The sequence below is a fragment of the Pezoporus wallicus genome, unplaced genomic scaffold (genome assembly GCF_028554395.1).
Source record: "Pezoporus wallicus isolate ANWC-B61680 ecotype Strahan unplaced genomic scaffold, APGP_CSIRO_Pwel_v1 contig_1739, whole genome shotgun sequence".
Taxonomy (NCBI): Eukaryota; Metazoa; Chordata; class Aves; order Psittaciformes; family Psittacidae; genus Pezoporus; species Pezoporus wallicus.
The window spans coordinates 1,991,162-2,017,513 of record NW_026637351.1 but is presented as its reverse complement, the minus strand read 5'-3'; the positions used below and the strand labels follow the sequence as shown (position 1 = coordinate 2,017,513).

The 26,352-nt window shown below is 39.9% G+C and overlaps 1 protein-coding gene and 1 non-coding gene across 3 annotated transcripts in view; both read right to left on the bottom strand.

Moving 5' to 3' along the window:
- EFHC2 (EF-hand domain containing 2) overlaps positions 1 to 26,352 on the bottom strand; it is a 57,820-nt gene that overhangs the window by 13,294 nt on the left and 18,174 nt on the right. For both annotated transcript variants that reach the window (XM_057405070.1, XM_057405071.1), the window contains exons 4-11: positions 23,820 to 24,043; positions 20,768 to 21,019; positions 19,200 to 19,310; positions 18,730 to 18,868; positions 8,273 to 8,438; positions 6,904 to 7,046; positions 2,755 to 2,951; positions 729 to 862 (exon numbers count right to left, since the gene is read on the bottom strand). In XM_057405070.1, coding sequence (XP_057261053.1) covers positions 729 to 862; positions 2,755 to 2,951; positions 6,904 to 7,046; positions 8,273 to 8,438; positions 18,730 to 18,868; positions 19,200 to 19,310; positions 20,768 to 21,019; positions 23,820 to 24,043 — 1,366 coding nt within the window. The remainder of the gene's footprint in view (positions 1 to 728; positions 863 to 2,754; positions 2,952 to 6,903; positions 7,047 to 8,272; positions 8,439 to 18,729; positions 18,869 to 19,199; positions 19,311 to 20,767; positions 21,020 to 23,819; positions 24,044 to 26,352) is intronic.
- Positions 7,883 to 8,045, bottom strand: LOC130596981 (U1 spliceosomal RNA). The gene has a single exon (XR_008971660.1). It is a non-coding gene; the product is annotated as a U1 spliceosomal RNA (small nuclear RNA).

Genomic DNA, 26,352 nt, shown 5'->3' with positions numbered 1-26,352 from the left:
AACCTTATGGTGATCTATATCTCTTCTGAGATATTGCAGAAGCAATTTCTGCCTTGGTTAACATCCCTATCGGGCTGGCATTCCACACAATACACACCTACTTATATGCTTTAGTCATTATGACAGTTCCTAAATACATCATGTATTACCACTGTGAAAAACAATTGCTTCTAAATAAAATTTCCTCCTCTATTCCACATCATTAACTTTACCAGCACCCAACACAGTTCATATGCTCAAGTATTCTGGCTGTGGAATAAACTGAAATCAGCCTGCATCTGAGCATGATTTCCTCTTTCATGTATCTATACATTTGCCCATTGCCATATCTGGATCATTACCAGAATCAGTAATTAAAACCCCAAATAACATTTTCCAGAGGTAACCCAAACATTACTTCTTGAAGACTATGGACTTTTCTTTACCTTTCAATGTGTATATTACTGCTGACTTCTTCACAGTACCCTGTGCTATCTCCATAAAAAGTAGAAAGATTTGAGTTGTGCTTTTCAGCTTACTTGAAACTACCACATTTTTCCTTTTTTCTGGAACATGGATTCTATGATTCTGATTGACTTTTTCACACACAATCTCCAAGTAAATGCAATCCAAATGTACGCCACTTGTCAGCTAACACCGATGCAGAAAGCATCAAGAAAGTCATGCTCTGTAAATTTTGGGGGAATGTGCCCTCATTAAATACTAAAAACCAAAATCCACTGTCTTACCTGAAAGCATCATACTCAATCACCTTGTTATGATCTGGGTCAGTGGCTGCAAACAACTGTCTGATTTCCCAGGAATGAGGTTTGGTTATAACTTTCAGCTTCTTGAGGATGACACCAACATCAGCCACAGAGAACTTAACAGAGAAGAGCAAGACATAGATTAGAGAGAAAACCATTATGCAACCAACTATGCATGTACCAACAATAGTTGTCAAGAAGCAGAGGAACTATGAAACTGCTAAGAATTATCAGTTTCTTCATCGCCTCACTTCAAATGCATAAATAAGCACCGTGTGAAGTTTGGCCGGAACTTGGTACTGAAAAAAATTTGCTTCCTGCCAAGAATATAAAAAAACGATACAAAAAAAAATTAGATCATGCACTCTCAGGAAGCTATTCCATCTACATAAAAGGAGATACACTTTTGCTTCAAACATTGTATTGCTAAAGAAGAAGTACAAACATTTAAAGTAGAGTTCCAGTAACTTGTTCTTCATTTTATGTTGGTGCACCTCACTTAATTCTCAATTAATAAACTTCACCAAGTTAAAACTGATGTTTTCACGATTGTCTTCAATTAACTGTTCCAACAGATATTCTCATTCATATTAGACTATGCTGTCTTACATACTTAGAATTAGCAGAACGAAAATCTGTTAGGAACCAGTTTCTCTAGAAATGGGGATTTAAAGTCTCTATGACACTGCCAGAACAGCACAATTTGGTCCAAGTTTAATTATTACATCACTGGTTGCAGGTAACATACTTAGATTTAGAAAATATGATCACTGCCTATGCCAAAACTCCAGGTACAACCCTGCCATGCAATGCCATGCAAGGCAGTGGTGTGGAGCAGCTGGACAAGCAATCAAAAAGTTTTAGAGACCACAGTAACATTTTTAGCTCCTTTCCCAAATGGCACCAGCAGTCCTCAAATTATGCTAGGCCTACTGATGTCTTGGGAGTCCTGCAGGTTCACTCATTTTAATGAGCCAGCAGACACTGAACAATTAAAACTTGCACTATGGACCTTCTGATCTACAAAAGATCCGGACGAATGGGCAGAGTAACACAGCTTAACAAACCCTCCTGGATATTTTGCCTAGGCATGCTCTCAGCAAGCCTAAACAAAAGGGCAGCTCTGGAGAAGGTCTGATGAAGGCAAAATTCATGCTGCTGCCACATCATGAGCTATGAAACATATGCACCCCAGCTGCGTATTTATTGCTGCTTTCCCCTCTGAAGGCCACGTCAAAAGGTGTGTATTGAGTGAAACTCGTTACAAACTGTAAGCTTAAATTTCTGACTGTGATATGAATTTCTAAGATTACAATGGAAACATTTTGGCAGATAAATATGCATGAACCCAAAAATCCAATCCAGGGAATAAAATAGCCTAATCAGTAAGACTCAAACTTAGATGCGCTCATATCTTAAGTACTGTACACTGTTCCAGTCTCCACATCTCACAGTTGCCTTGCAAGGACAGACTAAAAAGGCTGAGGGGGAAGAGTGTCTGAGATTTACAAAATTATGAAAGTGGTGCAAAAGGTGAATGGAGAACTTCACTAAACCCCAGAACACTAGAATTGGCATTTAAACTAGTGAGAGGTTGGTTTAAAACAGATAAAAGACACTTCTTCTATCATATATTTTTTACATAGCAGGCAGTGAACTTTTCAACTTGCTACCACAGAAAGCTGTGGAAACAGAGAGTAGCTGTAGGGTAGAACAATTTGGGAACAAGAGGTCTATAAACAATCTCAAGAAGGAATAGGCAGGGAATACACCTTCTAACAACCCTCATACAATAAAAGTGGATGCTGAGAAAGTAGAAGGGGAAAAGACTGTAAAGAGTGGCCAAGCTTGCATAGACTGCATAGCTATCATCTCCTAAATCCATTGCTATCAGAGAGCACTGGACTGTGAGTTTTGGATGAAGAAAGTAGGTATAAATAATTCTGAAAAACATATAGAAAAGGTACAGTCTTCAAAGATAATAGAAAATAACAAGAGCCTGCTTCACCTCATTTGCATGCTTCTCCATGTAGTTCAATGTGTACTCATCGGCATCCACCAAAAGAAAGTTGTGACCATGGAAACAAACTCTGGCTCCAACAAATAGATCCTGAGCCTTGAAGTATTCAGATGGCTCACTCTTAAAAAGCTCCTGCCCAGGCTTCTTAATGCGACCTCTTTCCAAGAACTTCCCACCATGTATCCCTATGGAAATAGAATTCTTAATGATTAATTGTGGCTCTACTTTGAAAAAGGAAGAAAAACCCCAAACACCCAAAAGAAAAGGCAAAAACCTCTCCAAACCAGTTTATTTGTATTTAAATATTAATTTTCATCCTTGAGTTTCTTGTCTCGTAATATACTGTCCCCCTCCCTCTCAGTGCAAAAAGAACTGTCCCTGTCAGTGTCCACAGCAACAGTTATATTGTGCATATTCTGTGGCATGTATCACTTGAATGCCTACCAAACACCTTTCCCTTTTTTCTTTTCTTTAAAATGGGTCAAAAATGTGTCTATTCAAATCATTCCCATAACCCTGTTGCCAGCTTTGGGACTGCCCCTTGAGAAATGTAAGAAGCAAAACGTAAGATGCAGGCAATTACCCTTGAACTGTTAAAGAAAGAGAAAATTTCACAAATTAGGACAACACAGTCCTACAAAGATCACAAATTCTGCTGCAGGGTAGTTCTAGCTTGTTTTTAAGGGCTTTTGAATGTAAAATAGTGATAGGAGTGATACAACACTATCTTCCTCAAAGTGTTCTGCCCATGCAATTTAATTGTGATCTGTTATTTCCCTTGTGAGTTGGGCATGTTACATTATTTCTTTTCATATTATAATGATTTTATTCATGACACCGGAAACTGCATGTGGTACTCAAGGGTATATAAGATACTAAAAGGAACATTTTGCTTACCGGTAATATGCTCTCATGCACTACAAGATTGCATTGTGTGTACCAAGCTTTCTAGAAAACGTTCTGTCACATGTTTAGTTTCACCAGGATATGTGTCCTACCACAACTTTGGAGTGCCTGGGATTTGTTTCCTGTTTATATTTGAGCTTTCAAGCCAAAAGCCAAAAGCATACTTTAGTAATGTTTAATGACGTCTTACATATTAGATAGTGATGTAAGTTCAATGAAAGGCTGATGAACAATGCAATAAAATGCCTTTTATAGTCAAAATTAGAAATGAATGTGAAACCCAAACTACTTATGAAACCAGATTTTGGAGCAGGTTTGTCTTAATTGCTTTATTAGCACTATAAAAGCAAAAGACAAAAAATACACTATGGTAGTGGTCAGATCTAGCTTGACTCAAAAAACATTTCAAACCACTAATGTAACTCGAGTCTTAACACATTCCTTTTCCCCTAGCTATTAAAATAAATATGAAAATTTGGGTTATATAATCCTGGCAACTCTTTGTAATAGTTAAATAGAACTGGTCTCTGTAACATTGGAATTTCATTTTTGTCTCTATTTCCCTGCAATTGTGCACTTAGATTGGAAACTCACTGTAATATCTCTGTTCCGTAATTGTTTTTTAAATGTTACGGGTTAGTTCATTTCAAGTGGTATAAAGAAAAACAACCAAAAATATCTCATTGGGTTAGTGATTTTACACTGAAATCTGATGAGAAATTTTGATGGAAATCTACAAAAGCCAGGCTCAAAGCACAAAATAAACACCACAACCAAAGACCCTCTTCCATTAAGATCAGATCAGACTTTGCAGGTGTTTGTACAGCTGTTGGCTTGCTCTTACACCGAGTAAAAAAGTGGTTGTGCTCTTCTGCATGGGGAGCCAAAGTTCTCATGCTTTGACCCCTTTCTCAAAAAGTGTTTCAAGATGTCCAGGCCTGTATATTTTAAATGCAGTTTCCCAGTGTTATTAACAGTGTGAAGTACCTCACTACAACCTTCAGAATGTTGGACTGACAAAAGTAAGGGAGATTTGAAACATTTTCACTTGTCAATTTGCATCAACTCATGCAAATAAAAAGGCAAAAAATAGCCCTTTGAACCTGAGCACAAAAGGGATGGTTATTTTGGGAGTTATTTACTGTTTTAACACATCCCTTCTCTAAGACGTGCTCAAGCTTACTCTTCCCCCACCCCATCCACTTCAATATTTTTCTTTCTCACATAAAAATGTTCTTCACTTCCATTTTGCATGTCTTGGTCCTTTTTCTTTGCTGCTTTTATCTGAACTCTGCAAAACCTTCTCATGCTTAACCTGAAAGAAACCCATTCACTTTTTCTTCAAACATGACTAAAATGAGGGGGAGAGAGAGAGAAGAGAAAGAAGAGAAAGGGGGAAGAAAGAAGGAAGGTGGGAACAAAGAAACTCAGGATATGTATTGCAGCCCTTGGGTGTGGCAGAAGGACCTGAATTTTTGAGTGTGCAAAACCTCCTTGGACAGTGTTAAATAACTGATAAGGGTGCAGCAAGCCAAACCTGGTGCAGTCTTGTCCTCACTGCCTTGCAGGAGAGTTTTCTGGAGTTAAGCATCCTCCAGGAGGGGTTCCAGGCTCTCTGGAGCCTTGTCTAGTTGCAGTGATGCAAAGGTGTGACCAGGAGTGACCGAATGGGCAATACATATGATTATATATATATATATATATATATATATATATATATATATATATGATATAATTTAACAGTGCAGCTATACCTTTAGACCTTCATGTCTCTGGATATAGAAAATGCCAATCAAAAATTTCATTCCTGAGTGGAGAACTGAGCTGCTTTTGAGGCTCACAGCAGCATTACATAACAAAACCATATATACATATATATAAAAATGTATGTGTATTTAGCTGTAATAAAAATTTCATAAGTTACAGGCCACTGGATGGCAGGAAACTAGTGAAATAACAATGACAGGACACTGCTGCCATAAACAATGCTAAATCTTGATGTTCCAGTGGAGAGCAGGGCTTACTGGGAATGCTCATTGAAGCCTAAGCATGTACTCTTACACGTTTTCAAAACGTATCTCAGAGAATTGCTTGTATCCTAGTTGGGGGTGAGGTTCCTATTTATGAATTCTTAATATAGTTGGATACAAACAAAGATGCCATTAGAAGTTCTTTGCACTGAAAAGGCTCAGGCCTTCCCAAAAACGTACTCATGTGCAGGGGGTAGCCAAAAGGACTTAGCAGCACCACTGGCACAGAAAAAGTTCCCCAGGAATACAGAAGTGTCTAGATATTCACCACACCTTCATTTTATATGGATGTGATGTGCATCACAGGTCTGAGAAAGATTAACTTCAGAAATCGTTTTCAGTAAAGGCTTAAGCGTAGGGTGTCAAGAATACTTAGTCCTTAAGCTGAATAACTGGACCCTACAAAGTCACCTGCTAGCAGCAAAGCCTGAAGCAAAGGGAAGGGAACAGTCCTCCCTAGTCTTTCCTCTAAACAGTGAGCTGGGAGTACCAAATAGGCAAGTTCTGAGCACAGTGAGCTGGTCACACTGCAGGGTGTACCTCAAATAACATACTAAGGTGCTCTGTGCCAAGAAGCTGATACAAGGCAACTTTGGCAGTATAAAAAGAGCTAGCCATAAAGTTCCACAAGAGCTTAATATGGTAACTAAGGAAACCTTCTATTACTCACTTTTCCTTATCTTTGAGAGAATGTGATTTCCTGATTTCTTTTTCTCTCTGTAGTTTTATCAGAGGCTGACAGCAGCTTTTAAGTCAGTCCTTCAACTGCACGTTGAGAGGTGCCAGAGTACTTCTGGATGTTAACTGCTCTGACACTGCTCCTGCAGATGTTTTGTGGGCTTCAACAGAAATACCCTAATGTCTCCAACAGGGTCATGTTTAGCCAAGGCTTCCTAATCTGTCTGAGTGACAGAATGACTTTCTGACATCCCTCCCAGTGCTATGTACTTCCATCCATGCATAAGACACTCCAAGGAAATAAAAACATGCTTGAAAATCACAAAACCTTTCATATCCTCAGTTGGAGGCAGCCTACAACAGAAAACAGTGGTCAAAAGAATCTAATCATTACAACATTGTTAGATGTGTTGTATCCACATCCCTGCTTCTGTTAGTGCTGTCTGGCACAATGTTTATTGTAAGTGCTTATGAAATGAGCATGGCAACTTGGGAGTGATTGCAAGACATTAGTACATCTCACCTGAGTTTCGTTGTACATGTTCAAAAACTGAAATGGTGTCATCACTCAGGAAGTAGGAAATTATTAATTTCCTATCCTTGTCAATAGGACTATCTGTGATGAGTTTTGCAAGAAAGCGCAGTATGTTACTTTCCATGCCAATTCTAAAAAGCAAAAGAGGTAAGAAATAAAAAACAGAGTATGAGAAAAGTTTTCATCACTAAGAGATGCATCCTCCTGAGTTTTGTAGCATACATTAATTGTGTTATTTCTGGACCAAGCAGTGAAATGGCAGAAATTTCCCTACTTTATCAAAAAACATTTTCAGCTTAAAGAACCAGCTAAAATCAGCCAGATAGAAAGGAATAATTTTCAGGGGAAAATTATTTCTCTGCTGCAAGTCTGGAATGAATTTGTATTCAAATGCAGTTGCAAATCAAGCTCAAAGGTTCTTTCTAGAAAAGTTATGAAGGAATAACATCTTTAGTTATGTATATTTTCAAATCAAATTCTGAATTGAAATACATACTAGGATTATTTCCACAAAATTAGGCCCACCAGATGATCTTACAAGTTAGATATTTGTTATGTGATTATGTTTTAAATGATTTACAGTACCGCTATATGCACTATCAATACATTCCCAAGCCTGCTTCTAATAGCATTCTTCTTTTATGGAGGTTCTATGGGTGAATCTCTAGCATGTAACTTTGCTTTCAGCTTAGGCTTCAACACCACACCCCTACCAAATAATTTTGTAATGGAAAGTAAAAGGTTAATGCTTTAATATTGCTACAGCAAACTGCATGAAATTCATCAGACAAAAAAAGTAAATGCCAGAAAGTCAAACAGAAAAACAAATCACTGTTGGAATGATTCCTGACTAACTCCTCAATGCAGAGTTCCATGAAATTCCCACTGAAAACAGCAGAAGGGAATCATAGAATCAACTACTTTGGAAAAGACCTTTAAGATCATCAAGTCCAACCTTAAAAACATAAAGGGGAAAGCACGAATGCAGTCCCCACTACCACAAATTATGCAGCCAAGTTTCCCACATTTGCGGAAATCACAGGAGTCAACACATCCAGAGTGCAGGGGATGAGGCTCACCCTGTGAAAACAACCTGCCTGATCATGGTATCTCCCCTGCCAGATAAGGGTATGTGAGATGGAAAGGTCAGAATATTTGCTTTCTCAAAAGGGAAATTTTCCTGAGTTTGGAGAAAATTGAAGTACCATGTTACTAAACCAGTCCTCATGCTCCTGTCCCTTAAAGTCTGATGAGCTGCATATTTTGCTAAAAAGAAAAAAAAAATCTCTACTTAACATTTATCTCCTTCACAAAAAGACATAATTAAAAAAGTTGGAATTATTTTTCACTGAAATACCTGTCTTTCTCCAGGAATTTCTTGAAATCTTTTGCTGGAGGCTTGAGAATTAGACCCATACAGGAGCACAGAGAATCCTCTTCAGAACCAAATCCAGTATACGGAGGAAATGTTTTTTCTGGTTTTGGAGGTGGTGGAGCCTTATATGGAACTGGGGTGAAATCCTCTGCAACAAAGACAGTAAAGACTTACTAATTACTGTTCTGATGAAGCCATTCTACTAAGGATTTAAACTTTCAATATGAATATTTATTCACCTATTTCTGTAACAGAGCACTGATCAAAGTCAAACCAGGATCCCTCTTACTGTTACAGGGTAGAAAAAAATTCCATAGAAGCCAGCAGCAAAATTACTGTTTCTTCAAAAGTTTCAGGATTTCATTTATAATCTTAAAAATGTTTAACAAATATCATTAACGCAAAAGGAAAGCCAAACAGTTTTTAAAAGGGATAAATAATAAATTAACAATACTGAATCAATTTTTCCATTTTATCCTTTGAGACAACATGATTAAGTAAATACTTGGTTCAGGAGTTTCCTGCCTTCTCCTTTTTGCCAGATGAAAATAAATGCCTCAATAAATAAAATTTTGTTCGTTATTTAAATCATACACATGTAAGAATAATTTCGTACATTTAAGCCAATAGCTTCAGTCCACATGTCACTTTATCCAGAGTTTCAGAAGCTTGGTTTTTCCTCATTTTCCTCAGTCTCACATCTTTCTGCGCAGTGATCAACAGTCCCAGCTGTCCCAGATACACATCAGGAGCTCTCTTGACTCAGCAGAGACATGTCTGGTCAGGGACCTTCACTCACTCCCCATATGGGTTTCTCCCAAAAGCCCTGCTACGCTATGGTCCCTCCTTACTCCTCTCTTGGTGAAAACCTTACAGTCCCTTTTGGCCCCTTGTTACTTCCCTGCACTGCTCTTTTACTGCCACACAGCTTCAAGCTGCCAGTGTGGTTCACATAAAACTTCAACAGAGCAATAGAGTCTGCTGGTTAAATAAGGTTAATGGAAAAGGTGAGAAGAAAAAAGTAACTTGTATATGGCAGAAAGTAAATAGTCAGACCTGAGTCACAGAATCATAGAATAGTTAAGGTTGGAAAGGACCTTAAGATCACCGAGTTCCAACCCCCCTGCCATGGGCAGGGATACCTCACACTAAATCCTATCACCCAAAGCCTCGTCCAACCTGGTCTTGAACACTGCCAGGGATGGAGCATTCACAACCTCCCTGGGCAACCTGTTCCAGTGCCTCACCACCCTAACAGGAAAGAATTTCCTCCTTATATCCAGTCTAAACTTCCCTTGTTTAAGTTTTAACCCGTTACCCCTTGTCCTGTCACTACAGTCCTTAATGAAGAGTCCCTCCCCAGCATCCCTTATAGGGCCCCTTCAGATACTGGAAGGCTGCTATGAAGTCTCCATGCAGCCTTCTCTTCTCCAGGATCAACAGCCCCAGCTTTCTCAGCCTATCTTCATACGGGAGGTGCTCCAGTCCCCTGATCATCCTCGTGGCCCTTCTCTGGACTTGTTCCAACAGTTCCCTGTCCTTTTTATGTTGAGGACACCAGAACTGCACACAATACTCCAGGTGAGGTCTCACGAGAGCAGAGTAGAGGGGCAGGATCACTTCCTTCGACCTGCTGGTCGCGCTCATTTTGATGCAGCCCAGGATACGGTTGGCTTTCTGGGCTGCAAGCACACATTGAAGCTGGCTCATGTTCATTTTTCTCATCAACCAACACCCCCAAGTCTCTCTCTTGCTCTGAATCTCTTCTTTGCCCAACCTGTAGCTGTGCCTGGGATTGCTCCGACCCAGGTGTAGGACCTTGCACTTGGCATGGTTAAACTTCATATGGATGGCATCAGCCCACCTCACAAGCCTGTTGAGGTCCCTCTGGATGGCATTCCTTCCCTCCAGCGTATCAACAGAACCACACAGCTTGGTGTCATCGGCAAACTTGCTGAGGGCGCACTCAGTCCCACTGTCCATGTCAGCGACAAAGATGTTGAACAAGACCGGTCCCAACACCGATCCCTGAGGGACACCACTCGTTACTGGTCTCCAGCTGGACATTGAGCTGTTGACCACAACTCTTTGTGTGCGGCCATCCAGCCAGTTCTTTATCCACCGAGTGGTCCATCCATCAAATTGTTGCCTCTCTAGTTTAGAGACAAGGATGTCATGTGGGACAGTGTCGAACGCTTTACACAAGTCAGGTAGATGACATCAACTGCTCTACCCCTGTCCATTGGTTCCGTAGCCCCATCATAGAAGGCCACCAAATTGGTCAGGCAGGATTTCCCCTTACTGAAGCCATGCTGGCTGTCACCAAGCACCTTGTTGTTTTTCATGTGCCTTAGCATGCCTCCAGGAGAATCTGCTCCAAGATTTTGCCAGGCACAGAGGTGAGACTGACTGGTCTGTAATTCCCTGGGTCATCCATTTTCCCCTTCTTGAAAATGGGGGTTATAGTTCCCTTTTTCCAGTCATCAGGAACTTCACCTGACTGCCATGATTCCTCAAATATGATGGCCAGTGGCTTAGCAACTTCATTTGCCAGCTCCTTCAGGACCCGCGGATGGATCTCATCAGCACCCATGGACTTGTGCACATTCAGATTTTTAAGATGGTCTCGAACCAGATCCTCTCCTACAGTGGTCCAAGGTCTTCATTCTCACAGTCCCTACGTCTGCCTTCCAAGACTTGGGTGGTGTGGTCAGAGCCTTTGCCAGTGAAGACCGAGGCAAAGAAGTCATTCAGAACCTCAGCCTTCTCCAAATCCTGTGTAGCCAGTTCTCCCGAGAGCTTCCTGAGGGGGCCTACGTTCTCCCTAGTCTGTTTTTTATTTGCTATGTACCTGTAGAATCCCTTCCTGTTATCCTTAATATCCCTAGCCAAGTTTAATTCTAACTGGGCCTTAGCTTTCCTAACCTGGTCCCTAGCTTCCTGGACAGCATCCCTGGACTCTTCCCAGGCCACCTGTCCTTGCTTCCACTTATAATAAGCCTCTTTTTTCATTTGAGTTTTCCTCAGCAGCTCCTTATCCACCTAAGGAGGTTTCCTGGCCCACCTGCTGCACTTCCTTCTTGTCAAATGGAAGAATCAAATGGAAACATAAATCATAGGAACACAGAATAATTCAGGCTGGCCAGGACCTTGGTAGGTCTCTTGCCCTGACCCTCCTAAACTTGCACTGGATGGTCCATGGATTGCCTGTCCTGGCAGACCCAAAAGAGGCATAGTACCTTGATGAGGTCTAACAAGCACTCAGAGGAGGGCAATAATCACCGTCTTGATATTGGGGCAGCCCAGGCTGTGGCTGGCCCTCTGTCTTATGGCCCTAAGCCCAGCTCGCTGCCCCCCACAACCTGCAACAATATGGGTGCAATCAGTAGGTCAGAGCCAAGCAGTGATGCATGGAGCAGCACCACCTCCACACCCAGATGGGTTGGAGATGCTGCCATGAAGAAGGGAAAGCTGGCTGGGCTAGCAAGTGAAAGACAAGCATCATGAGGCAAATTGTAAAAAGAGTGATCACAAACCACAGCCCAGGAGGCAAAGAGTGATATAAGTGACCGGTGTATCAAAGTGGGTCCCGTAAAATAAAGGGATTTTCTTTAAAACTTAACTTTTCTACCCAGAACTGAAGAGAGTTGAATAACCTAAACTTGTAGCATAGGTTTCAGAGCAAATAGAGGAGAATGACAAAACTGCTGTCACTCAGAATGTTTTCTAAACTGGTATGTGAATGAAATTTTTAAAAATGGCTGTATCAGACGATCAAAATCACATACTCTCTTAAAATCTTGACTAATAGCAGTGTGTTGTTGAAAAATAAGTTGAAAAGTGGTATGTAAGTTGAAAAATATTGAAAACATTCACATGCTAGAGTTTTTCCCCTACTCGAAAACACAATGAGACCTCCTTTGGCGTTTACCTCTTAGACGAAAGGTCTGACTCGAAGAGCTAATGCCTTCATCTTAATCAGTCAAAAAGGGGGTTGGCAACACCATGCCAACATTTTTCTCCTTGTAAATCACATGTGTCCTTTCTGCAATCCAGAAGCAGGTGATATATCAAGTCCATTCCTAAATTTTCAAAGCAACCTTCACCACAGAAGAGTGTGTGCATGCAATACACTGCTTCCTGAACATCACTTGTGAGAAAACTGCCTCTCGAGGCATTTTCCATGTGCCCTATTATGCAAATGACAGAGGCGACTCTTGTCACAACAAACACGGAGGCCTCAAGCGGACTGTGCCGGGTCGCTGCGTGCCGCTAACACGAGTGTCCCACAGCCGCGCGGGGAGGCTCCCGCGCTACCACAGCGACACCTAGTGGTTGCGCAGCAGGAAGGTCCCTCGCAGCTCCCCCACCGCGCTCTGGTCCGGAACCCGGGTTTGTCTCATCAGCACCTTGATGCTTTTTATAAACCTTGAGGTTAAATTTTTAATTACGCAATACGTTGTCTGAGGAGGAGGACTTGTGGATGTTGACCGACGAGAAGCTCAATGTGATCTGGGCTGCGTCAAAACCAGGGTGACCAGGATTGAAGGAGCTTGCTATCAGCAAGCTCCTCTTGCTGATAGCTCTCTACTCTGAGACCCCACCTGGAGTACTGCGTTCATCTCTGAGCCCCCAACACAAGAGGGACGTGGACCTTATCAAGTGAGTCCAGAGGAGGCCATGAAGATGATCAGAGGGCTGGAGCACCTCTCCTATAAAGACAGGTTGAGAGAACTGGGCTTGTTCAGCCTGGAGAAGAAAAGGCTCTAGGAAGACCTTAGAGCAGCCTTTCAAGTACCTGAAGGGGGCCTGCAAGAAATCTGGAGAAGGATCTTTACACGAGCAGGCACAGACAGGACAAGACATAATCTTAAGTTAGATATAAGGAGGAAGTTCTTTATTGTGAGGGTGGTGAAGCACTGCAACAGGCTTCCCAGAGACGCTGTGGCTGCCCCATCCTTGACAGTGTTCAAGGCCAGGTTGGATGGGGCTTTGAGCAACCTGGTATAGTGGAAGGCGTCCTTGCCCATGACGGGGACATTTAAGGTCCAGCTTTCCGGACCTTAAATTTGGAAGGTGATCTTTAAGGTCCCTTCCAACCCAAACCATTCTGTGATTCTGTGATTAACCTCCACTAATATGTTCTCCCTCACAGTCCAGAGGTTTGGAACAGCACTTTTTAGCAGAAATAAACCTTTTCTCTTCGTGCAGTTGGAAACAATTCATGTTCTGCCAAAAGAGTTTGGGAAGCTGGAACATTCAGTCGAGCTGATAAAAGACAAGCTAATGAGTTTACATGCAGGTCACAGCGTATCCACATTAACATTCATTAAGAAACACTAAAGCAATTCCCTTTGTATGCACTTCAGCACATGTGGATGAAAATTAGATTTACAAGCTAAAAGGAAACTACATATTAAAAGAAATATTGTGTTAGCACCTGACAGAATGCTGAATCCCTCACAACCCCAGCTTGGAGTACACAAATCCAAAGAAAAGTTCAGCACTTGGTTCCCATCCCATTCGAGGTAAAATGACCTTGTTTCATTCAGATTCACTGAAGAGAACACAAAACATGTATGTGCTACCTACAGTTTCCAGGATTTAAGAGGATTATGTATTCAGACTCTCTCCTGTGAATGAAGAAATTCAGGAAGAAATTGCCATGGAGAAATACAGTTTATGAAACTAGTTAAAAACTCATTTCTGCAACTTCTGAACGGCCAGCAAGATGCAGTAGCATATATATGTCTATATAGAGAGAGAGTTATATCTATATTCTATATAGATATATAGATATATAGTATATACAGCCATACCTCGGCTCAAAATGCGTTTCATCTTTGCTCTGCTACCCATCATTAGGGTGGAATCAGACAGACAACTTACACTTACACATAAAATACACTCCTCTCAAGAGTATCACTGTTTCTTAAGAAAATTACCTCTGTCCAGTCTGGAAAAGGAATGAGTGCTCTCTTCTTCCAAGCTATCACATTTTCAGTGTGAATGTACAGTGCATAGAGGGTAAATTGAAAGTCTGGGATTACAAGTTTCTACATCTGGAAAGAATAACCCAGGTAATATCCCCATGGACAGTTTCACCCCTTGTTACTGCACTGACCAATGCCCAGCAGGTGATGGGCTGGCACCAGGGGTTTATTTCACTTAGTACATCAAATGATTACCACATACTAGTAACTTTTTCTCACGAGTGAAACTTGAACAAGCAATGGGAACAGCAAGAAACAAAACAGTTCCAGCCACATCTTTAGCATATAAACAATCTGAAGATAGCACAACCAGGCTGGATGAGGCTTTGAGCAACCTGGTCCAGTGGAAGGTGTCCCTGCCCACAGCAGGGGGTTGGAATTAGTTGATCTTTAAGGTCTCTTCCAATCCAAACCATTCTATGATTCTGTGATAGCCTCCTCAGGAAGAAAAACTAAATTCCTCAAGAAGAAATTTTCTTCCACATAGACATCATTAAACCAGTTTAAATGAGCTCGCCTGCTTTCAGTTTCAGTATACACTCTTTAAGATTTTGGTACACGCTGTAAGATTACCTTCTGCCCTCAATGAAGGAACTGTAGGAAAACTCTCAAATGTTAAATTAAACTATGTTTCAAGGAAGAGTCAAGTGCTACATAGTTTGGATCGAAGTGATAACCATACTGAATATCAGTAAACAGCAGACAGGAAAGAAATCCTGCCTTCAGAGGAAAAGGACCAATACCTTTGAGCATTACAGCCAAGAACAGGAGAAAAAAAATCCCACTAGCCTTAGGCCATATGAGAGGTGGTCATACCCCTGGAGGGATGACATTGTTAACATGATGTTTTCTATACATAAGAGGACATGTATAACAAACAGCTGAGATGTGTTTTTTGTGAGATTGTGTTTCACAGATTAGGTAAGAAGTAAAAGAAGATGGCAATACCACCATCTTTATAACTTATACATTCAAGATTAAAGAAAATCCAGTGCTCACAGAAGAGTCTTACTTCAGGATTATTCCGGTTACCTGAGGAAAAAAGGCATCTGTAAATGCACAAGTATATTTAGAAGCTGTTGTTCAGTCTCCTACACATGGACCAGAGAGGTTAGACGCCAGAGAGGCTCTGATCTCTGACAAGCCTAGTGAAAATTGGCAGCAGGCTTTAATGCCCCCACTGAGGGAAAAGCAAGAAGTCAGCTGTTATCCAGCAGCAGCTGCCTGGCCAAAAGCACACATGTACTGGCCAGCCGATCACCCCACACACTGCTCTGCCCAAGCAGCAGGTCAGTGAGGGAGCCTGAGAAATGAGGGGGTGGGAGGGCGAGGAGAGCTGGGACAGGAGAGGGACCGCAGGGCGCTGCGAAAAGGCGTAACAGACAGGCCTAGGAAGTGATGGAACATTGAATGAAAAGCAAAAGGAAACCAGATTTTACTTGTTTTGTTCCTTCAGGAGCGATCCGTCATTTAAGAAAGAGCACTTTATACTCAACTTTGTGCTAAGATACTGTATTCAGCAAGAACGAGTATCAGCTTCCTCCACTGCACATCAGTCTCTTTCAGCTGGGTGACCACAACACCTACATGGCTATAGAATACTTTTCGCCCCCTCTGAGGCTGCACTAGCAAGTCTGGACAGACAATATCACACATTAAGACATATTCTCTTGCATTCATAGCACTGCTATATGACAGTAATGTCGTTAGCTTCCTACTGAAGGGCATTAGTTATTGTTTACCCATGGAAAAACACTCTTTTGCTTTCTACAAACAGTGTAAAGAGTAAAACAGGCACCAACATTGGAAATATATCAGATACCATAATCATGCACTTCAAAGGAAATATAAACTGCCCTTAATTCTCCTAAAGGACAAATTCCATCAGCAAGCAACTTACGCTGAAACTGCAGAGTCAAAAATAAATGTCAGCCTCTTTAATGGCTTTGGCAGAAGAGCATAAACTGAAGGGGAGTAATGTAAAAACACAATAACAAACAGCTGGATTGATGCCATGAGGTGCTAAGCGTTGTGCCTTGATGTAAGAACTAATTTGTCCACTTGCTTACTCCTACTCAAGAAAATGGTCTTCCTGGACTCAAACTGCTTAATTGGATGGGAGCAGAATGCTGGGCACTTTGTGGCACTGAGTCCACCGACAGCACCTTGTATGTCCACCAGACACAAGAAAAATCTGTAACTCGCTAAGAATAAAAGGTGAACCCTCATCCCTTCTCTCTCAAAACCTGCTTCGAAGCCAAAAGCTACCCTGATTCTACTCGTAGTTCCTTCTAGTCAAAAAGCCATACCTCCATTTTTTTTTAATTCTGATGGGGAAAGCAGGAAAGAGTCTCACAGAAAATCCCAAGAATGTCTTAGCTCTAAGAAAGTGTGCATTTTCTGTGAACAAGACAGGCTGGATTAAGATGATAGATTTTTTTTCATGTTAGCCAGAGTCTCTGCCATAAAGATATGTATCCTTTAAAGATATGTGTAAAGCACTTCCCAGTTTCCCAAAGATCTCAGATAGAGCACATCTTTGCGCGCTTCATGTTAAGGAGGCAGAGAAACTTAAGAGAGCACTGGGGGAGGAGGGTGGTGAGGAGGAGAGGAGGAAGATAAAAAACTACTTTGGATATTAAAGAATGGACTACGGAGAAAGTCTGAAAGGTTTCCCCTAGCAGCAAATGGCCCAGAAGGAGGTTAGAATGGTAAGATGGTGTATTGGAATAGTGTTCTAATATGTACAAGGTTGCTATAAGAAGATGATACTGAGCAGTTGTTCTCCATGTCCAATAAAGGTAAGACAAAAAAGTTACTCTCTCAGTTTACACAAACCAGCTTCAAGGTAGCTATTAAACAGCATTTCGAACAGTAAGGTTAGGACCAGATACCTCAGGCAGCAAAGAAATCTCCTGTACTGAAGGATGCTGATAAAAGGCTGTACAAACACCAGTGACAATCTGTGTACATACACTATCCTGTCTCAGAACAATGGGAATGGACTAGATGACTTTTGAAAGTCACTTCAAACCCAAACTATACTATGATTCTATGACTACATCACCTACTGTTCCAATTTTCTAGAATTCTGCACATCAGCAACTTCTGACTTCTCCTAACTTGCAAACCACTCAACTTTAACATCCAGACACATAACCAGTAATTACTGAGCCAGCAGTATAGGAGGAGAGGAGACTTTGTGTTGTTGCATTGCTTGGCTGATACAGAATGGTCAGCTGCATTTCATTTATTGCCTGCTGTGAGAAATCCCCATTCACTGTTCCAGGGTATTTTGCTCAGACAGAGATTATTGCTGCCAAACAGCGGCAGTGGTCTTGGCTGAAGAAATTCTCAGGGAAGAACTCCCTGTTTTGCATCTCTGGAGTTATACTCACTATTATTGTAGATAATACTACAGTTATTGAATATGGCTTCCTCACACACCAGCTAGAATAAGAAAAGATTTATTTTGGTACAGACATGCTGAACTATTATTAAAAAAGTCCTAATGAGACATGTTTTGCCAATTAATAAATTTAGTGTTTGAATGGTAGTGCTACATCATTTAATTTTCCCAAAGCAGCCGCCAAGCTTTGATCCAAACACTACACTGTCTGATCACAAGTCAAGCTGAAAGAAATAGTCTACTCAGGTATTATGTTTCACAGTGTCAGAGAAAGGCCATATTAGGATCCCTCCAACCATCTCTGAACAGACACACACTTAGCTATATTTATTGAATGAATAAACTGCCAGAAATTAACTAAGTTGTTTTTGCAGGAAGATGTCCATAATAGAACCATTAGCAAGTCTGACTTGAGGGATTCAAAGACAGATAAATGAAAGCACCTATTCTGCTTTTCTATTATGGACAGGGTTGCTAAACGTTTCCAGAATTCAGGGCTGAAATTTCATATGATATTTCTCTAATGGTCCAGAATACAGAAAACTGTTTTGTAAAAAACAATAATGTGATAGAGTACTACTGTTGTGTCAGAAAATCTTATTATGTGAGGATTTTGACATCCATATAAAATGAAATATAGCATAATGGGGAATAATTGAACTCATTCTACTTACCCACTCACTACACGCTCTTTACTATGTTCTGAGTGCAAACACAGTGATTGGAATGGGATGGTGAAGGAGAGAAGAAGAAATAGCAGTCTATCCATATGACTATTTTGTCATTCTAGTTTTAAAATAGAGGCAGTTAGGAACAGAACATGTACATTATGTGTTAGTTTTCAATAGAGTAATATAGGAGAAAGCCCTTCTGGATCACCTGCAAAATTACTGCTTTGCTGTTAACAGCCTACAAGAGATTGTTATTGCTAAAGGTTTTAATGAACATGTTTTGTCAGTTATAAAATTCAAAGACAGCTCTGTCAAACTCTGAAGTATAAAAATGCTCATACGGAAAGGATAATTATCACTACTTACCGATTCCGTACTTTGTCCTGTAATATTCTTTAGTGAATTCATCACAATCACAGAGAATTATCTTCCTTCCCCACACATTAATTACTGCCCCTATTTTCAGGTCACTGTCTTTGTAAAATTCCTGGTGCACAGCTCCTGTCTAATGAAAGACGAACACTTGTACAGCAGCTCTATAAATCTCAGAATCCCACAACCTTCCTTAAAATCTAGGTCATTTAGTGTGTGTGATTTAAAATATAACCTTCACAGTCCATTTGAAAGTATTTTTCATTTAGCATGGGTCATGCTAAGCTACCTCACTTTTACAAGCATGGTATTTACATACAGTAAATCTGAGTAGTTTTCATTTGAGCTATTCTCCAGTGGCAACACAGTTTTACAAATAACTCTCTGTTGTAGAGAGTAACAACTACAGAAATTATGAAAGCTACTATACATTCAACAGCTAGAGGCATTCAATAATAACTGACCTTACGATTGTCCAGAATATAACGGCCTTTGTTTCCTACTAAATTCCCAAGCACATTGAGAACAGTGCGATCAGTGATTGTACCCGGCTGATACAGCCCCATGGGAGCATGCTGCAAGAAAAGAGACCAACTCTTAAGAAATACAGTTAACGGTGAAGAAAGGGAACTCAATTACCTTAGAACTAGCAGGTTTTTTACAGAATGACTGTAACTGTAGTATTTTCTTGGGAGACCTTTTATTAATTTCTAAGTCAAATTTATACCACCAAACCTACTAGCCAGCATATGCCAAACACCAGTACTGTATGCCAAAAGAAGTACTCAGAATCTTATTGTGCATCCAAGAGTAAAGTCTCCTTTTTCTTGGAAGCAAACAGAAAGCAGAAGTTAGCACACCCAAAGCAGCACATCAGCGTCAACATCTGCTCTAAAAGCTATTATTTTGATTAGTCAATTATAAAAACATGCAGAAGAACCACTCAGGGCTGGTCCTACTCTGCTAGCCACTGCACAAATACAGGAGATTCAAGTCAGCATGATTCTATTGGTTAAAATGTTAATATTTTGGGGAGTTTCAAAATTACAATAATAATTTAGGATTACTAACAAACTGCTGATGCAGGGTAACCAAAGTGGGTAACCAAACCACCTTCTCTGACACCCCATGCACTTCAATGGTAGAAGAGGTCTGTTTACACAGAGCCACTGCTAAATCAGGACCTCAGAACAGAGGATGCACAAAGTGAGAAAAGTGCAGTATTTTGCTGTTAGGTTTTTACTACAAAATCTCTTGTACATCTATGGCATCATAAATAGATTGCCAATATTAGAAGGGAACAAGGGAAAAGATCCCCTAGTAGTTTACTCCAGCTGTGGGTTTAAGTTATTCCACCATCAGGATCTGTCTGGAGTGATACAGAAGTGTGTCCAGCTCATTAATTTTATAATCATAATGAGTTACAGAGGATACAACCCTCTTGAAGATTTCTCCGAGAGAAGCCTTCTGAAATAAGCACCTGATTAATGCCTGAAAAAGCTTATTCATGGATTCCTATTTAACCAGCTTTGCATAAGGTCCCAAATATAGGAACTTAATTTTAAGAGATTGCTCTAGATTTGCTACACAGCAGTAATGGTACGGAATACTAAAACTGTACTTTTCCAAAGGTTCCAGATACCAGTCATGGATCAAATCTGAATTCACCTCAGTTCTACATTAGTTTATCTATCAATATTAGTTAATCTTCTGGACTTCCATCACTGCAGAGCTTTATTAAAACATTTAACTTAATGCACTAACATGGGAGAAAGGAAATCATAGGATATCTTTCTGCCTAAATTTTCTGTCCTTTTAATTTAAGCAAGAGAAGGTTAAACTTTTTTTTACATGACTTACTGAACTGTCCTATGAATATGTGTGTAAAACCTAATCATGCAATTTTTATTAATACTCTAATGACACTTTCTAAATATCATTACAATCCTAATACAGGATTTTCAAAACAATGCATTTAATGTTTCTCAATAAGCTGAAGAACTTGAAATAAGTTGAAATTTTCATTCCTCACCTTTGGAAGCTTATCTCTTCTGAGGAAAAGTGGAACTGCATCCCGGCCTGAGTTTATTGGTACAATTTCTTTAATATCAATAGTATCATCAGACAAGTAATAGTGCAGAACAAGTTCTCGTGGGTCATGAAACATGGATTGGGGGTCATCCCACACACAGAAAAAACGTAAAACGTGTCCATCATGCTCTAGAAATTGTTTCAAAGTGTCAATGCGCTCATAAGGGCGAAATGGCGTCATACTATCCAGAGTCTGCAGATAAAGGCGAAATTAAAATAAACAACTTTTTAATTATTTGCTCTTAAAAACAGGATTCCAAACTGCAGGGTATCAGCTAATCTTATAATATGCTTTTAGGATTTTCAAATAATGCCACACAATTACATTTGCACTATTTATGCCATTACCAAAGAACTATTTTCAGGGTTGCTGTGCCCTCAGAAAACAGATGAAAACACTTTTGGATTGTTTTGATCCTTATTTTTCTTGCAAGAACAGCCTTCAGATCAGAGAATTGTTAATTTATTTCAATAAATTATCCATGGTAATCCGATGACTACAACCACCAATAGCCTCACCTTCCCAATTTACTTCCTTGGGAATTATTTTTTATAAATCATCTGGCATAAAGAATTAATTATTTCTTTCCTGTTTGATGTCTCCTTTCTTTTAGCTTTAAGCCATAATTTATTAACTTTTGATTTATGTCATACAGCTGATGGGTGCCAGGTCATATGTTCTCCTCTTCATATATACCCAACAGCCTGAAAAGGAATAGGAAATCTCCAACTAAAGATCTATTCCAGCTGATGTGATCTATGACAAAGGTCATCTACAGTCATGGTTGCTGCAAAACCAGTAGCACTGCCTTAAACTGGATCCCAGGATGATGATTTGAATCTGAAAACTGCATTTACATACTGTTAGTTACAGCCTCATAAAAATGGTGACATGAACAGGGTGTTTTTCCTAAGTCAAAATCCACCATGTCCAAAATGGGTTGAAGGGGCAAGACACCCCTAATCTACAAAATTCTGCAAAATTGCTTCAAAAGAAGAATGGTGACAGTGTAAGCTTAACTGTCTGAATAGAAAGAACTGTTGACTATGAGTAGTTTATATCACTGTCTAAATTTCTATTTATCCACTGATATATCTTCTGGCCTTAAAAATCTGAGAGAGAAAATGCACTTTATTTCAGAACATCAAATCTTAAAATAAGGAGAGGAGAACCAAGTTCTGCCTGCCAATGTACTTGCTGATCTGCAGTACTTGCCATTTCAGGCACCATCATGCTCATAGGCTGTAAGTCAGTTATTTACCTTCCCAGCACCATCTTTCCTCCATCCTGACCTTTGAAAATGCAATGAGCAACCAAATACAGCCACGGAGCTAGATAACATCAACAGCCATGGGGTATCATCTCCAACAACACAGAAATTTAAACCTAAGGGATTTGTTACATTTTTCACTGGTCTCACTTTCTCATAGTATTCCTTACTTCCTTTCATACCTTCAGTTTCTGACCATCTATTGGGAGTCTGGTACAAATCTATTTAACTCTGTTCAAAGCAGTCCGGACCAATGTGCCCTCAATAAACAAACAAAAAAAATCACCTTCCACAAGTTAGTCACAGGAAAGCAAGAGCATAAGCAGCCAGAATAACTTTTCCGTAATTTCTCAAAGAGTAAGAATATTAAGACATAGATTTTAGTAATTCTTAGCCTTCTCTTATTTCTTAAACCTTTTTCTCCTCTCCATCCTCTTCAGGCACACATATGCACAACACGTGAATGTTTTGCTTGTTCTTTTTACAAAAAAAAAACCACAATCTAAGCAGGTTATGCAGTACCATATATAATCTTCACACAGCCTGCCAGTATCAAGACAACTCAGCATCTGTTAATACACACCTGTTACCTGCAAGACCTGAGTAAGCGAAAAGCAACCTATGGCCAGCCTGAGTCACCCCTCTGCAGAATTAGGAGATGTATTACAAACATTATTTTTCACTGGGGGACTGCAAAAAGGCTGAAAGCATGAATGAAATGAAACCAACACATTGGCCTGAGGGTGCCTCAGAGACATGCAAATTGCTGTACACATCTGAGTCACAACTACCTTCCATTTTTGTTGCTGAGAGCTACAGCAGTTCTTGCAACAGCAGCATTAAGATGAATGGAACAGATTCAGGAGTATTTGTTGTTTTCAGACTACTAGGCTGGATTTATCACAACCAGATGTATATAGTGGGCCAACAGTACTAACAGAGTCAGGTCAAGAGAAAATTACAGTGCCATCTGCACTCATTCTGATCAAGAAAAACAGAACAGAAAGAAACTGTCACTATTCCTTACAGAAAACATCACTCCCACTACCATTCCCAGAGTAAAGACCACAAATCCTGCAGAAGGGAATCCATACAGCATCTAGGAGCTGCAAGTGAGATTTTTGGAAGAGGTGTGTATGTGTTCACATATACTCATGAAAGAGGGAACTGCCTTCAAATAAAACCTCAAAACTCTTAAAACTGCAGAGTGCTGGGTTCTGTGTAACAGAAGAATTTGCTTTACATATGCAAAGAGCTGTTAATAACATGTGGGCTAGAGATGAAAGATGACTTATGAATAGACCAAGCAAGTCTACAGGAAGACATGGGTGTGCTTGAACCACAATTCCAATTAGGTCTTCCTATAAAAGTGTTTATTATCATTACATTAGTTCAAGCATAATCATAAGTAGAATATATCATAGGTCACTTTTTTTTTTCTTTTTCAGTTTAACACTGAGAGGTTTCTTTTATTTTTACCAGTTAATTTCGTTCTCTTTCAAAAGGTGTGTGAACACATCAGGAGAAACTCAGTACTATGTAAGTACAACGAGCCATAGAATAAAATCTTTTAAGGCAAGTTTTCTCTTGGGATTTACTAATGTTGAAATAGCTACTTTCTATTTGCTATTAGAGAAGTATTTTATATAATGCATATTGCTAATAGCAATAGCAACGGCACTTCTATTAAATCAGATTTTCATTATTATTGCCTCATCTGACCTTTTGCCTCTCTTGGGTGTATGGATCATCTGGACGACTTGTGGGAGGATTTAATCTAACTCCCATTTTCCTCAGGAAATTTTTTGTAAACTGGTCACAATCAGTGATCTTATACTTTCGGGCATAAAAGGTTACTTCTATGTTGATATTGAAATGATCTATAGTATAGAACTGATCTTCACAAGGAGGTGGAAGTGGAATCCGATGCCGTCGAACAATCGTTCCTGTAAAATAATAATTAAATAATAAATAAATACATAAAATAGAATAAATTCATAAACATCTTTTGCTCTAAGGATCTTGCTAATTTTCTATGCCTGTACACTCTGCAGCATGAGGAGAGCAATATGTCACTAAGGTGAGAGAAAAAAACTGCCCCACCAAGATAAAAAGTGTGACCTATTAAGCATGGAGGCAGGTGAATCGAACTGAGCTTCCTTAAGGAGCACAATGAAAGTAGAGACAACTGAGGTGAGTTGGGCTGATTGCTGGGCTCTAGTAAAGAATCCATCCCAAAAATACAGAGCCAGGAGCTCATAACCCACAGTCTAACAGGAACACTATCCAAAAGAGAAAGGGATGGAGGAGAAGAAGAGAAAAAGAGAGACATTTTAACTTTGTTAAAAAAAGCACATACTTAAATTTTCTTATTGATGGTCTTTAAATGAAAGGACTGCTCTCCTTAGAGCATTGTATTTGTTTACATTTACCACATTAAAAGAGAAGAAAACTGCTATTGGTCTATCAGCTGAAAACTCACAAATACCTTAGTGAATTGGGTAATTCTTCAAAAGTACTCAATGCTGATGATTAAGAGACTGGGGCATCTCTCATAAAACGAAAGGTTGGGAGAGCTGGGTTTGTTCAGCCTAGAACAGAGATGGCTTGGGGGGGAAATCTTACCAGTGTTATAAACACCTGACAGAAGGGAATGAAGAAGACAGAATTAGGCTCTTCCCTGTTACGCCCACTGACAGGACAAGTGGTAATAGGCACAAATGAAAAGCTACACAATTTCAAGGAGCACAAGAAAACACTTCTACTGTGACGGTGATCAAATGCTGGAACAGGCTGCCCAGAAAGGTTGTGAAAGTCTCCATTCCTGGAGTTACTTAAAACCCAACTGGACATGGCCCTGTCCATCTGGCTCTAGCTGATCCTGCTTGGTGCAGAGGGGTTGGACTAGAAGATCTTATGATAGCCCTTCCACCCTCAACAATTTTGTGATACTACAAGTATTTTAGAAACAGCTTATTAAGCTAAAGCCTCTGTAGGTTAAACAAATACCTAACTCATACATTAAAGAAAGGTATGCAGACGCATGACAAGCTATGATTTATTCCAAGTGAAGTTAGAGTTCACAAAGAACAGCACATCAGCACAGCTGGGACTGAACTCCTCTTTTTGCATTATGAGAGAACAAAAAGGACAACACTGAAAGTTTTGCCAAATCAATACCTCGATACAGTTGTGTGAAAATACCCTGCAGGGAATAAAAAGATGGTCCAGCCTTCAACATCAGACTCTTTGTGGCACTTACCAATCCTGACACCTCTGTAACACAAGCTTTATAATGCAGATAACCACTGGCTAAGACCAGCAGGAACCACCAACCTATATTATTATAATAATTCCTTGCCACCGTAGGTTCCCAACAACTTTAAAATTTCAGTAATTATAAAAGGTACAACTTTAAGGCAACTACAATAAACACACAAAAGTTCTAACACTAAAAATAGTTCCAGTACTAACCTAATCCTACAACAATAATTTATTAGACACAATTATCTAAAAGGTCTATCTCATTATCTCTCACTACAGAACTGGATCTCTATCCAGTGCCCTTCAGCTATGCATCTGGTAGTATTTCCCACTGAGTTCTGTCTGATGGTTTTCCAGCACTGCTATTTTGTTTTGGAGGTAGGTGGGGGTGGAGAAGGACCTGGAAAGAGTCCCCCTGGAAAGAGAGGGAACAGAGGCAGAGGAGGAGGGAAAAAGATATTGTTGTGTGGCGCTGTTTGGTGTTTGAAGGGCCTTATTCCTAAATTAGTCCATGGAAATTTATTATTGTTCATTTTATTTCCCTAAGGACTAATCTTAATACTAATCTAAATACCTTCCACTACCACATTATCAGAGTTGTTTGTTAAATTCTAACTCCTACAATAAAAACATACCCTTAATTTTTCAGGGGAATAAAGCAGCAAAGCAGATTTACTTTAAGTTCCCATTAAAATAATTATTTGAAGATGCATTCAGCACCCTGATGTTTCACATGTACCAAATCTGACATCCTGGTTAGTGACCTTTGATTGTAAGATAAATTTGAACCTCTACCTGTTTAAACCTAGTTACACCCATATTTAAGATGCATTCTCATGGAAAAATTAGTTAGAAAACATGGTAATTAGCACATGTTTACACAATGCAAAACTGCATTGCATTCCCATTAGCAAACCCACATACTTTAAAATATATTACCTGATTTTGGCTAATCGTTGCGTCACTCCTACAAAAATCAACGGATAATGTG